Below are 13607 nucleotides of genomic sequence, written 5' to 3'. Positions count from 1 at the left end.
ATCTGCATATTAAACTGGCCCTGTGGCTGCATTCCCTCTCTGAGGGTCAACGATCATTGTTTCTCTTGGTTTAAACAGAGCACTACTTCGCAAAACAAGGGCATCAGATAAGTCACACTGTGTTTTTGTCTCCAAGATTTAGTTTATGTGTGAGCGTGTGCATGCTGTATGTGTACGCGGTTTTCACCAGCCTGCCCCCGTGTCTCATTTCACATTGACCGGGCCTTTGTCTTTGCCCCTGGACATTCCTGCATTAATGATACACACATGAATTAATCACACAGCAAGGCAAACAGCAGCATACTCCGTGATAATGCAAAACAGAGAAAAGTCGTTCCACCACATCTTGTTCTGTCACTGCAGCGTCCACGATAATTAGAAGATTGGCAATAGTTTGTGTGCGTCACTGAGCAGCCACAATATGAGAATCTGCCAGAGACTCGTTTCTCCCAAAACTAATGCTAATAATAAAGCTGCCAGGGGCAAATCTGGAGGGCTGAGGAAAAACATCAAGTAAAGCACAGGTAATTCAGGGACTTGTCCAGCCAGTGAGCACTTTTTACATGATTGGAGAAAGAATTGCAGAGATACAGCCCACGTCGTGTTTGTACATTTATTGCTGACTTTGTGACAGCCAAACACTCTGCCTGACAGCAGCAGGACTCCCAAAACTATTCAATCACCTCTACAAAAGTTTGTTAAGCCTGTTCCGCTATATTACATTGTGACACATGAGAGAGTCCGTTTTCCAGGATGTGTTAATCTTCAGTAAGAATTCTGATGATTCATGATTTCATTCTCTTTGATTAAAAAAAAAGGAAATTGGAAATATTCAAATGGTCCAACTCTTAATTCTGTTTCTTCTTGAAGACAAATTTAAGGAAACTCATTTTTTGCATATTCATGCCGAAAGTTCCCTGTTACGTCAATTTGAAGTCACTTTCAAAAACTGAACTGAACTGGGGAATGAAGCAACAAGTCCACATCGCCAGAAGACAGAGCAGGTATAACCTGAGATTGTTTTATTCCAGTGTCAGGAGAACTGCAGTCTAAAGTTTGACTCCAGTCATTGCTATAGTAACTACTGTCATCATCACTTGTGCATCTTGATTTAACATTTTACACTTTAGTAACAGACTTCTCTGAACGATGCACTGTCAGACCAACCACACACAGCTGACTGTGGCCTACAACAGTAGTAGTTTGGCAAAACTCACTGGCAAATGCAAAAAGGGGATCAGTCATGATTGAAATGACCCACTCTGATGGACCAGGACAGATGACTTGGACTGTGAAGGCCGTGAAGGCCCTTGAATCATCTGACAGGGTTGCAGTGACCATCACTACTGATGGAGTCCAAGGCTCCTGCCTCCAGCTCACTTTACTTCTGCAGTGAAATGGTTTATTTGGCAGCTGGGAAAACATATGACCACTGGACCAGGTGGAGGTTTCATTGGCACTACACATGAGAGACCAGCGGTAACATTAGGTATAGTGGATGAAAGCATACATGGGGAAGGTATGGAAGAAATATGCTTTGTATGTATGGGCAGCAATTATGGAAACAAAGCCAAAGTGCCATCTTCAGACAGTAGACAGTTTTATTCCCTATTTGTGATTAAGTTTGCAGTCCACACACACACATAGCCATAATGATAACTGGTTTTAAGTCCCAGTGTCTCATAAAAGACGTGTTTGATGAAACAGGAAACTGAAACAGCAGAGGTGATCCAAGAATTACAAATGAATAGCACAAAGAAAAGTACGAAAAAAGCTGAGAGGTTTATCAAAGAGACCAAACAAAGCACAAAGAGACAGACTAAAATGAAGCAGATCACAGGTTAGCATTCGGACGTGGGACCAGGTGGGACATGCTGGGGGCATAGCTTAGAGCAGTAGCTGTTGCAATGTGATATCACAAAGTCTTTATGACTTCTATTTAGGCACCGTTTTTGGATACGGACTGGGAGGATTTCTCTGTGGATTGAAGAGTTTTATATTTTCAGAGTGTGAAGTACCTAGATCTTAAAAACAAATCTGAAAATACGTTCACTGCCAAGCCAAGTTAATCTACAAGTTATATGTGATCTAAATTTGATTGATTTAACCCTTAGTCTCAAAATGTCAGTCTGAACATGTTTTGTTTTGCTTTGATTTTAACCAGAAAATGATCCTGTGAGTAAGTGTTTTTGCCCATTTTTCCAGAATGACTTTCAATATCTGCCAGTTATTTACAATGTACTGGTATGTTAAATTAAAATAAATAATACAAAACATTTTAAAAAACACTTAAGTTGTACATGAACACCAGATTTTGTGTGTTAAATGTGAAAGTTAAACAGTATATAACACATTTAAAATAAGATTGTATTGTGAATAAAATTGTCTCTATGTCCAAAATCAGGCCAAAAAATGGAAAATCTGTACAGGTGTAATATGTACAACTCTCTCCTCTCTGGTGACAAAGACACTGATTCACCAGCTTCCTGCAACAGCGCGAGTGAAATTACCGCAATAACCACATGTTGGCTTTGACGTGCAACAGAAACTGTTGGAATTGTTCTCAGCGTTAAAGGGTTAATTTGCCAGCAAGAACATAAACAGGTATGAAATGCTGCTAATATAATAAAACTTGATTATTTGAACCAGCTGCATTAGTTATGATAATGAGAAGCACACAATCAAACAAATAGTTCAATCCAAGCGTGATGTCAGTGCTCGATGGCTCATTTTAGTGAACCCTCATTTTCATTCCATGTCATGTTGCCGTGGCTTTGTTTTGTACCAGATAAATGGATGTGTCTTGGAGTAAAACAGGATCCATCTCAGCAAGTGGTTTGTCTGTGCTAATGGACATGGGTCAAAAGAGGACTTGGATAGGACGCATGGGAGGACAGAGTCAACAAACTGCCAAGATTTACTGAGGACTTAAGTAAATAGAGTCAAAAGGCTTAGTAGAGGTAGATTTATGCAGACGTAAAACAAGAATTTACCTGTAAAATGGCTGCCATTCAAGTAATGTATCAGGCAGAACACTGCGGACTGACAGCTACCTTGTTTGTAGTCTGAGTGTGTAAGGAAGCTTCAGAGAGATTACTGAAGCTCACTGTGTGTGTAATGAAGCCCTGAGTCAATAAGAGATGCAGGCTCAAGGCCAAAGGCTGAGCCCGTGCATCAAAGGTGCTACGTTTGTGCGCGTCCGTGTGCCCGTGCAGGCTTGTCTTTGATTGACAGCCTCTGGGTCCCTTGCCCTTCTCTGCTTTTCCCACTGATTTGATGCAGAGTTAGTTATGGGTGCCTTGTTAAAAGAATGTCAGGTTGACAATGTCAGCGTGATCATGGGAAATGTGACGCGCGCGTGTCCCTTTAACTGGTCGAGATGGTCGTCGCTGCTGGCAGCCAGCCTGTCAACCTCCACTGGGAGCCTGGCAAGGTGACAGGAGGAGTGGCTCTTTACCACTGTGGAGGAATAAATTGCATTTACTTGAGGTGAATGGCCAACACACACACACACACACACAAATACAGATGGAAGCATTTGTCTCAGTCAGGAGCAGTGGAGAGGATTGTGATGAGGGTGAAGATAGTGAACTTGTGTCCATGCAGGTCGTTTCTATCTTGATTCTTTAAAGACACTGACAGAAAGATGAATAAAAAGAGTGATGGTGGCGGGCACAGTTTGGCTTGGCAGTCCATTTGAACCTGCCTGTGTGAAAGGGAGGACAGGAGAGCAGGAGGATAGGAATAAAAGCAGTGCCAGTAAATGTTTGCACCTGGGTACCATTATCACCTGCAGCGTTCTACTACGCCAATGGCCAGACCAAAGAAGGAACAAAGAAGCAATCTCACAATTCTTTTGGAGAATGTGGATGCAAAATGGCTGCAGAGGCAGCTATTTGTGATAAACACTGTACTGGAAATGCCCTAGGCTCACTTTCTGTGATGTCTTTGTACTGTATGTGGGAAACGTTGTTTTGCTGCGTACACAGATTTGCAATCCATAGTAGTTTAGTGCCTCTTTCCCACTTTTTCAGTCGTTAGAGCATTTCTTTCCCTCCCATCTGATCCCATTTCTTCTTTCTTCAATTTCACAGCCTCCATGGCTTGTTGTTGTGATGGCGTGTTTGGAAAAGGAACCTCTATTGATAGACCTCCTTGTGTTTGTTTGATGTTCTAAACAGTGCGACATAATCTTCAGACGCTTCGCGCAGATCCAAAGCCCTCAGCCTTTCATGGAGTTTTCTAGTTTAAAGCATTTCAATTGCTTTTATAATTGAGTTTGTCTGCTGCCTCTGTGATTGCTTTGGATCTCTCCTTTGCTATCAAACAAGGCAATTACTGCCACATCACATGTTTCCACAAAAAAAAGAATGTTTATCTGCACAAAAATTAGCATCCAACTATTGCAAAAATCCCCTGTTCTCTGCATGCTCAGAGTCTCGCCTCATAGTTACATGTGTAGACGGGAACTACCAGCACAAAATAAAGGCGGCTATCAATAATTAATTAATGCGGGTTAATATGTTAACAAACTTATAGTGCTTCATAATTAGATGAGCCACAGTCGCTGATTCAGACTTAATTACCAAGGCACTGTCTGTTCTATGGGGCTTTAATGAATAATTAAGAAGATGCATGAATTATTTCTGCAGATCTACTAGAAATACACGCCCGTCCCTGTTTGTGGTGCCATCTTGTATTGATTGATAAGCATTTGTTAGGGGAAAATAAGATCAATTAAAACCAGCACTTGAAGTAAATTAAGAGTACTACAGTTCATGTACATTATGTATTACGTGTTATAGATCACAGTGCAGTATTTAATGTGAATGATGGCAGAGCATGAAAGCGTATAAGGGTGGATTACATCACACCTTCAAATGCACACACTAATCGGAGCACAGTCGTGTTCGCACCCAAACTGTGCGCACACAAAAGCAGTGTGGTGCAAAGTGTCATTTCACAGTGCTGAGATTGAGTGAGCGGGTTTATTTCCTTCCCTCGGTGTCATCTGAAAAGCCTGCGTGGGTGCGTGCATGGGTGTGTGGGAGTCATACGCGCACACAACGCGGCGATCTGGCATGCCCTGTCTGTTCACCGTACTTTACCCACACGCAGGCATGCACGGTGCGACGCAGGTTTGCACACACGTTGCGACTTCACAAAGTATTCCTATTTTTTTTCCGCATACAAACAGCGTTGCGTGTCCTCACGGAGACATGATAAAAAGCCAGCTGAAGACTTTGAAACAGATGTTGTTCAGTTTCACTCACTGTTGGACTGTTGCTGTTAGTGAAGCCTCCTGGCTTTAACCAGCCAATGTGGTTGAGTTTATTTATAGCCAGAATCTCTCACAGGAGCCAGTTGTGCAGGTGAAACTGTCCATTTGTCCACATACACTCATTCACTTGTCCGTCGTGTCGAGTGACTTTGTACAGAAAGGCCATAGGCCATAATCAGCTATAGACAGCATCATTTAGATGCTGTAATAATATGTCACTCCATAGCACTAACAAACACGTAGCCTGGGGTTATGTTGGGGCAGATTGAATGACTTGTTTCTTAGGCTGCTGGCTGCATAGTGTGTGTGTGTGTGCGTGCGTGTGTGCGCGTGTGGGTGTGTGTGTGTGTGCATGCATCAACTCTGGGTGCACATGTGCTGTGGTTGTGTGGGTATGGTTTCAGGTGTAAATGGAACTTCCATACATACACATATATGCTCTCTCCTCCATTCACAGATTCTTTAAATAGCTTTCCTTTGCAGAGCATATGCTTACATGCTTATTTTGCACTCAGGTGGTTGCTCCACCAGCTGACAGGCAATGATATGTTTGTTTTCTCTTAAATTTTACAACTCGCCTCGCTTTTATTCATAGAGGCAGCTGTTTCAGCAGCTTTGCTGTCAACATTTGAAGGGTGAAATTACTGCCGAAGGGTGACGAAGGGCACCTCATCCCGTTGCTGCTGTATGCCAATAGAGCTGTCTGCTGCTACTGCTAAATAAGATACACATTCCACAACTTATCTTATAATTAATCCCTCTCATCTTATATTTCACCTTGCACCTTTCCTCACCTCTCCTTTGCTTTCTGCTTGGAAAATCCCTGGTGGCCTCTTCTCTTCAAATAGCTGTAATCAACACTGATGCTCTCTAAGACCCCTCTCTCCGAGGCATTAATCAGATTGGATTGTGTTGCAGTGCCACTGGGGGCCGTTATAACAGATATTCTTTTGACAAGGACAGAGAACAAAGAGATTCTTTGATTGAGAGTGATAGGCCTGTTGTAGTTAATTGAAGCAATTCTTCATCATGTCTCTTTGTCTTATCACCTCCTCTTTCCAACCTCTTTTTGTGCTTTCTGTCTTTTTCTTTTCTGCTGTTTTTTTCCCCTCTCCTCCTAAAATCTGAGCTGAATGTGAATTGCATCGCTGTGCCACCCTACCCTTGTCTCCTCTCCCCTCTTTTCTCTTTTCCAAGGTCAATGCAACTCAGTCTAATTCGCTTTTCTTTTATGATGAAATCCGTGCCCGCTTTTAGCCAAATGTCCGTCCCCCCTCTGGAGTTGTGATTTATCTCAATTACTTCTCCAGTGGTGTGTCTGCCAGCTTCTAAATATGAGTATCAGAGTGCCAGGTCCATCCAGGGTGAAACAGTAAATCTTTTCATGTCTTGTGAGTGTCTATTGTGGAGTGTATGGAGGTCCTACAGCATTTGCAACTATTTAACCAGCACACAGCTTTACTCACAACAACAGCAGGGAATCCATCCCATAACAAGGAGAATGTGGACTAATCTGCCATATTTTTGATAAACATGGCAAAATACTCTTGAAGAAGCTACAAGCGCGATAATAGCAATAATAGCGGCCGTTCTTCATTGTTGTGTCTGTGAGTGTGTCAGAATTCACAAATAAAGGCAAGAAAGAACAGAGGGAAATTAGGATGGATGTCAGTGGAACGAAGCAGGGGAGAAGAAAGACAAATATCCAGGGACAGAGAGGGAGAGAACAGAAATCAGTATTGAGAGAGAGTCCTGGCTGCCTCATTGTGTCCTTGTGCAGGATTTATGAGCTCTAAGATCAGGGACAGTTTTAGGATGCTAGGAAGAGGAACGGATGGGAAAGTGAAAGGAAAGTAGGAAGAATCAGCGGATGGTGTTAAAGCTGGGAGACTGTGCTGAATTTTAGACCTAAGTGGGTTCAGACGTCCTTCCTGCATAATGCCAGGTGACAGGAGGAGAAATGGCAAAGCCGACACGAACAAGAGACAGAATAAAGAATTGGCCCAACAGAGGGAGACGGAGCCCAGACAATACTGAAGGGTCAAAGGCCACAGATTTGATTAGCACTTGCAGGACAGAAGGAGAGCAGCAGCAAAAAGAAAGCGAAGGACAACAAGAAAAAAACAAGGAGAGGGAAGTAAGAGCAGTGGAAGATCAAGTTAGTGAGGTTGGAGAGCGAGGGGATGCTAGAGGAGGAGAGAACGGGTGTTGCTTGGTTGCGGGGGGCAGGGATGGGTGCTGTAATCTGTCTGTGTCAGAGGGATGATGAAGGGGCCAGGAGGGAGTGCTCTGCAGTTCACCTTCTGGCCTCTGGAGGAAACACACTGACCCTGGCCCTCCCCTCCTGCCCACCTCTCCTCTCCACCTGCAAGATTTATGGCTTTCAGGGTCGCTCCAGGGTTGCTCACTTTGAGGACATTTTTTGTAGTGTTTGGCGGCGTGCCATGTTTGCATGTTTGTCTGCACGTGTTTGTGCATGGTGTGCACATGTTGAATGAAGCCACCTGTAAATAAAGCTATTGTGTGTCAAGGAGGATGAGACCTTAGTGCTGCCTGGGGAAAAGAGCGGCGAAGATTTCTATCCATGTGGCTTAGCGAGGGAGCGCAGACTCATCCCCACGTAATCTATGATGACAGGGCTTGAAAAGTGAAAGACTGACAGAATGGGAAAGAAAATCAAAGGGAATGAGACAAGATGACTGAATGAGGGAGGAGTAGTTGGTGCTGCATCGTGTCCGTTTTTATTATGATGCGCTGGCTCTTCACCGTGGTCAGGCCGCTCTGAATCTTTTTCTAAACTCTATCTATTGTGAGTAGTGTTGGGAAAGCAGCCAGATTTGCTATATCTAGAATTAAAGTTCAGTCAACCGACAGAACTTTAATGAACAACAATACTGATAGTCACTGTAATTAATTTTATGGAACATAATCAAATATCACTGGTCCCAGCCCCTCTCGGTTTCCTCCGTTTCATTTTATGAGTTGCATATATTTTGATTATGAGGTGGTGGCTGAAAAAATAATCATTTTCTGTCATTTTGAAAACGTCTTTTCTGTTTCATTCATCTTATTATTTTGAATTCAATTTGTAGGAGGCAGGATCGCCACTCGAATTATTGACTCTTGATTGTTTAGCTCCTCCTCCTCCCACTAGAGCAACGCAAACAGATGCACAAGCGTCATATGACCTGAGGCAATCCCAACATGTTCGAAACATTCCACTTTTATTGGCTTTAATGTGGAATAACTTTCCACTGGCAGGACAGTAGAGCAGTCACTTAAAAGCAGCCTCTCTCTCTCTGAACTGCCCATTGATTGGTCATAGTCTGTTGTCACATGAGCATGAATGAGATGCCGAAGTCTAGGTCCCTCTCAGATCACTTGATTTACATTATGCTGGAAATTATTGATCAAAAATGGCAAAAAACATGTTCCCTTGCTGAGCTTTAATTACCCACATGCAGCTGTCAACGTGCTGGTTGTCTCTCACTTAAATGAGCTGTTTTCCAGCTGCAGCAGGTTGTTTTTTTTCCCCCCAAAACAAAAGCTACAATACACCAACTGCAAACTACTTTCCAAGAGCCAAATGAATTGAACATAGTGGAGCACTGAACAGTTACAAACCCAGATATTTCCCTCAGGAGTAAGTGGAGAGCAAAACAGAGGTAAAAGGAAAGTGAATATTGGGGTTTGCTTTCCTCCATGCTATTGTTTGTCATGTTATATTTATGGTATATTTTGTTGCAGACAGTATTTCTTTGCAGCTTGTAGTTCTTTGATTGATTGATGCTTGTCTCCATCAAGTCCCCCAAGGCGTGTTTGAGATAAACAAAACCAGTTACCTCGTTTAATGTTGTGGCTGATCGGAGTGTGTGATTTTGTTTATGGTTTTATCATTAAGCCACGGCAATTTAATGATAAACCATAAACAAAATGTCTTTTAAATGGCAGAGTCGTGAGCCACATGCACTGATGACAGATAGCGATGGTGAAATATGGCGTATTGCGACTGACGCTAAGAAGGAACAATCAAGGAGGATTGGCAGCGTATCGTATGAGAGGTGAGGGTTGTCTGGTCTTGGAATTATATTGCTGAGGAGTGGAGTCAAAGGGCTTTTCTCTGTATGGAGATTAGATGAAGACGAAGGTCGCTCCTCATACATAACAGATGATTCATTGTCTGCCCTGACCTTTAATACTTACTCTCTGTCTCTCTCTGCTCACTGTCTACTACAGGGCCTTCACAGCAAGGACAGTTCAAGTGTATGTTAGCCAAAGCCTCTCACGAAGCATGTGTTGGTGAGAGGGAAAGAGCATGCACACATACAGACGCTATGCACACTCATGGAGGCACACTTACAATGTACATTTACACAAGCGTCAAATGTCAAAAGTTCACTGCAGCCCCCCGCTCACATCTAATGTGACAAATAGCTTCTTCCTCCAGTTGCATTGTTCTAATCCCTTTAGTGGGCTCTGGAATGGAAATATAATTACATTTCTGTGGTGCAGCGCCTTTGATAAGACAGACGCTTGCTGAGCTGAATGTCTAACTGAGTTGGATGCCTCTCCAAAGCCCTCTCCTCTCTCCACTGTACTTTTCTACCGTCTCTTAACTCACTCCTTCCCACTTCTTTTTGTCTTGTCTCTTCTCGCTCTCAAACTGTCGTTACCCCCCTTTTCTTTTTTAACTTTTCCCTTTTTGTTCTCGCATCCACGCTCTCACGCTCTCACTGACTTCTCCAAAACCTCACTCTCCCTCCCTCACTCTCCCTCTCTCTCTCTCTCTCCCTCCCACCCAGGTATCGCGGTGGATAAGAGAGGCGTCGTCTACTTTGTGGATGGCACCACCATCCAGAAGATTAATGAGAGGGGTTTGCTCTCCACTGTGATTGGCTCAAACGGACTGATGTCGACGCAGCCGCTCAGCTGTGATTCACGCATGGACATCAGCCAGGTAAGCTAATAATGCAGTGCAATTTAAGTGGATGCTGCAAAGCAGGAGCCACTGCTTTTCCCTCTGAAACAGGTTTCATCCCCGGCGTTGAAGTTGCTCTTACCTCGTTCTGAGGAAAAACAAGTCTGCAGCTATTTAAATCAAGAAAGGTCGCATAGATGATTATTTATTTCTTGCTCTCTTTCCCTCTGATCGTTGTGTAAATCTAAATTCCCTGCTCTCTTTTATAGAAACTTGTGACTTTGTAAAGGTATGTGTGTGTGTGTGTGTGTGTGTCTGTGTGATAAGACACAAAGACAGCCACTGCACAGATTTGATCAGGCAGCCTTCAGATCACGCTGCTGACTTATATCAGCCCTATTAGAGCAGAGAATGAATTATAGATGAAGTGCTGGCTCTATAGAGGTTTCTCTGCCCACACATTGGGATGCAATTGCCTGTGTATGTGAATAGTGTGTGTGTGTGTGTGTGTGTGTGTGTGTGTGTTCTGCCCAGGTGAATTACCAGTACTGGTCTTATTTTTCTTTAAAGGGACCCATGTCACTGCACAGTCCACCTCTTTGTTAGTTATAGGCCACTGCAGCATGTCTGGCCACGTCCAGTCCCATTCATCTTCCATCTGTTTGTTCCTGTAAACTGCTTTGGAGGGAAACTTTGGTAACTAGGGCTAGGCATGAACCGCTGTGTCCGTTGAGTTGATATTAAATTCAATTCTTCTCAATTCTTCTGATTGTGATAAACGTAAACTTACATTTAGGGATAAAACCACTTCTGAACATATTTGTGAAAATAGTACAAGCATCTGGGACACACTGCTAAAATACATCATTTACTCATGATAATACAAGACAATGTCTGTTTTGTTTGGTTTCTTGGCCACATACTGTACACTAGTGTTGCCTGTCAACAATTCTAGGCATCTATCCCATCGCTACAATAAACATTTGGGAGGACCAGATGTGTCATAAGTTTCGTATCCATTTAGAGAAAAGTGGAATTTTACAATCTGGGATAAATTCCACTAAAAAAGTATTGACCCTTTTGGTTTTTGTTGTTCTCTCTCATCCTTAGAATAGCATAGAAGTGAATTGGCCCCATGTCTTAGCCTTATTGTCACCAATACGCAATCCAGTTTCCCAACAAGATCAAATATCAGTTCTGGATCAGTGCGCCGGCTTTTATTTTAACACCCTCTGGATCATCTGCAGCTCTGGCACTCGCCTGTATACAGAGCAGCTACCTAGTATTAGCTGTCCTTCTTTCATGGAAGCAAATGTGCAGATGGCAGATGACCACACTGTAACCACAGACCTCCGCTTATCACCCCATGACTCTAATTATGACACAGAGTAACTGACATATGGAGTCGTGAAGTGACACACACCGCGCTTAAATCACAGATGGTGCTCGTCGTCGGCCAAAAACATCGTCCTGATGTACCGTAGTGAGATTTTTAAGGTATTTTATTCCTACAGCAATCATGTGTCCTACTTTGTAGTTTTAATAATATAATCTGAACAGAAGCAAAAAAAGGTACTGGACGCAAAAACGGCACATTTCTCCATTGTGACATTGCAGCTTTAGCGAAGGATCTCAGTATAATCAATTATTTCACCGCTGGTGTCCACAGACACAGTCGCATCAAGTATTGTTTATTTTATTTTATTCTTAAATCAGGCTAAATGCGATCAAATGATATATGCTGCACTTCTGGAAAGGTGTGGGCAAACTTCTGAAAGTAGTGACAGGTAAGCGCAAAACAGGAAAGGAATCCACAGTGGGTTAGCCAAACACACTGGTTATTAATAAGTGGTTGAGCTGGTTGTTTGCCTGGTTGGTTGTTTGGGGTTTTTGTCATTTCATTTTGCAAATATAATGGTCTGACTGCTCAGGAATTCAACCCTATGAATAATTAACCTGTCAAGCACAATTCAAAGGGTGCACAAATAAGCTCTTTCATTATTGATGTATATATACATACAGTATATATATATATATATATATATATATATATATATATACATATACAGAGAGAGAGAGATGTATATTCATCCATTCATTCATTCATTCATTCATTCACTCACTCTTGTTCTCTTTCTCTCTCTTTCTGCCACACACACACCGACCACACAAACACAGAGGATAAGGATATTATATTTTTCATAAGTTTGGCCAAGTATGAAATCCAACAACCACCTGAGAGATGTTTAGATGTTTTTAGCAATAAAATAGTTTAGTTTGCTGCACTTAATGTCGAGCAGGACCAGCACAGTGTGTGCAGCACAGGTGAACTTGTAAAAGTTTTTTTTTTTAACAGACATCACTGCAAAGTTGGACAGATTTGATGTGTGTCCTCTTCAGCTAAGGACAGGGTGAGTCCTGCTTTGATGAATCTCTCCACCTCTTAAAATAGGATCTCTGAGTGAACCCTCCACGCTCTCATTTGACAGAGCCTATAATTGGACATGTCAGTGGCAATTTAACATGATCCATTTATTTACCAATCCATTCTCAGAGTCATCAATCACCTCACTGATCCCACAGACGCAGCGCTTCGTCTCTAAAGTGGACGCAGATCCCGGTGTGAGTGTTTATGTGTGAGGCAGACATTGATGTGGTGGTGTAGCTGTGCAGCGGTGTAGTGCTGTCTGTCTTTGACCCCCACAGTGTCAGCGGGCAGCATGTGTTATTTGAGCCAGCGGTGATCATGGTTATTGGCTGACATTTGGACCATTGCCGAGGAGAGACGGTGTGAGTCTTGAATAAACACAGGGAAGGCTCCCTGCCCACTGCTGACCTTTGCATGAGCAGTGAGGGTCAGGAGGCCTAATGCTATGTTATTAAGGAGATATTATTTGTATCAGTCGTAACTGACTGTTGTGGCCAATGCTATTTCCTCATTAAAGTTACTGTGTTTCGTGTGTGGTGCATGTACATGTCATTCCACAGGTACGTCTAGAGTGGCCGACAGACCTGGCCATTAACCCACTGGACAATTCTCTTTATATCCTGGACAACAACATCGTTTTGCAGGTAACGTATAGTCACACATGCATGCAAATGAACTCTCGGCCTGTTTTCTATTCAAGGTTATGCTGATTTTAAGAGACACTGGCACAATATGCAGCAGAGGAAGAAAAAGCAATGACGTCATTCTGTCACTTTAGGGGCTGTACATATGAAAAGAGTTCAGGAGAATCTCTTTTTTATCGCATCGGCTTTTTATCCACATGGAACCGGCGCTTTGGGAGCCCTTAAATGCTACTTTTTGGTCCCAGAGTGGGAAAATCTCAAAACACCACCCTTGCGTTTTTGGGAATACAACCAATATATTACTTTGGGAAAACGATGATATCATAGCCTTACCTC

General features: G+C 42.8%; 1 protein-coding gene across 1 annotated transcript in view; it reads left to right on the top strand.

Moving 5' to 3' along the window:
- The window catches only part of tenm1 (teneurin transmembrane protein 1), a 169650-nt gene that overhangs the window by 133639 nt on the left and 22404 nt on the right, over positions 1-13607 (top strand). The window contains exons 23-24 of the mRNA XM_044040050.1: positions 10084-10238; positions 13188-13271. Coding sequence (XP_043895985.1) covers positions 10084-10238; positions 13188-13271 — 239 coding nt within the window. The remainder of the gene's footprint in view (positions 1-10083; positions 10239-13187; positions 13272-13607) is intronic.

Source organism: Solea senegalensis, linkage group LG12, assembly GCF_019176455.1.
Source record: "Solea senegalensis isolate Sse05_10M linkage group LG12, IFAPA_SoseM_1, whole genome shotgun sequence".
Lineage (NCBI taxonomy): Eukaryota > Metazoa > Chordata > Actinopteri > Pleuronectiformes > Soleidae > Solea > Solea senegalensis.
Note: the sequence above shows the minus strand (reverse complement) of the source record. Positions and strands in the feature narration are given on the sequence as shown.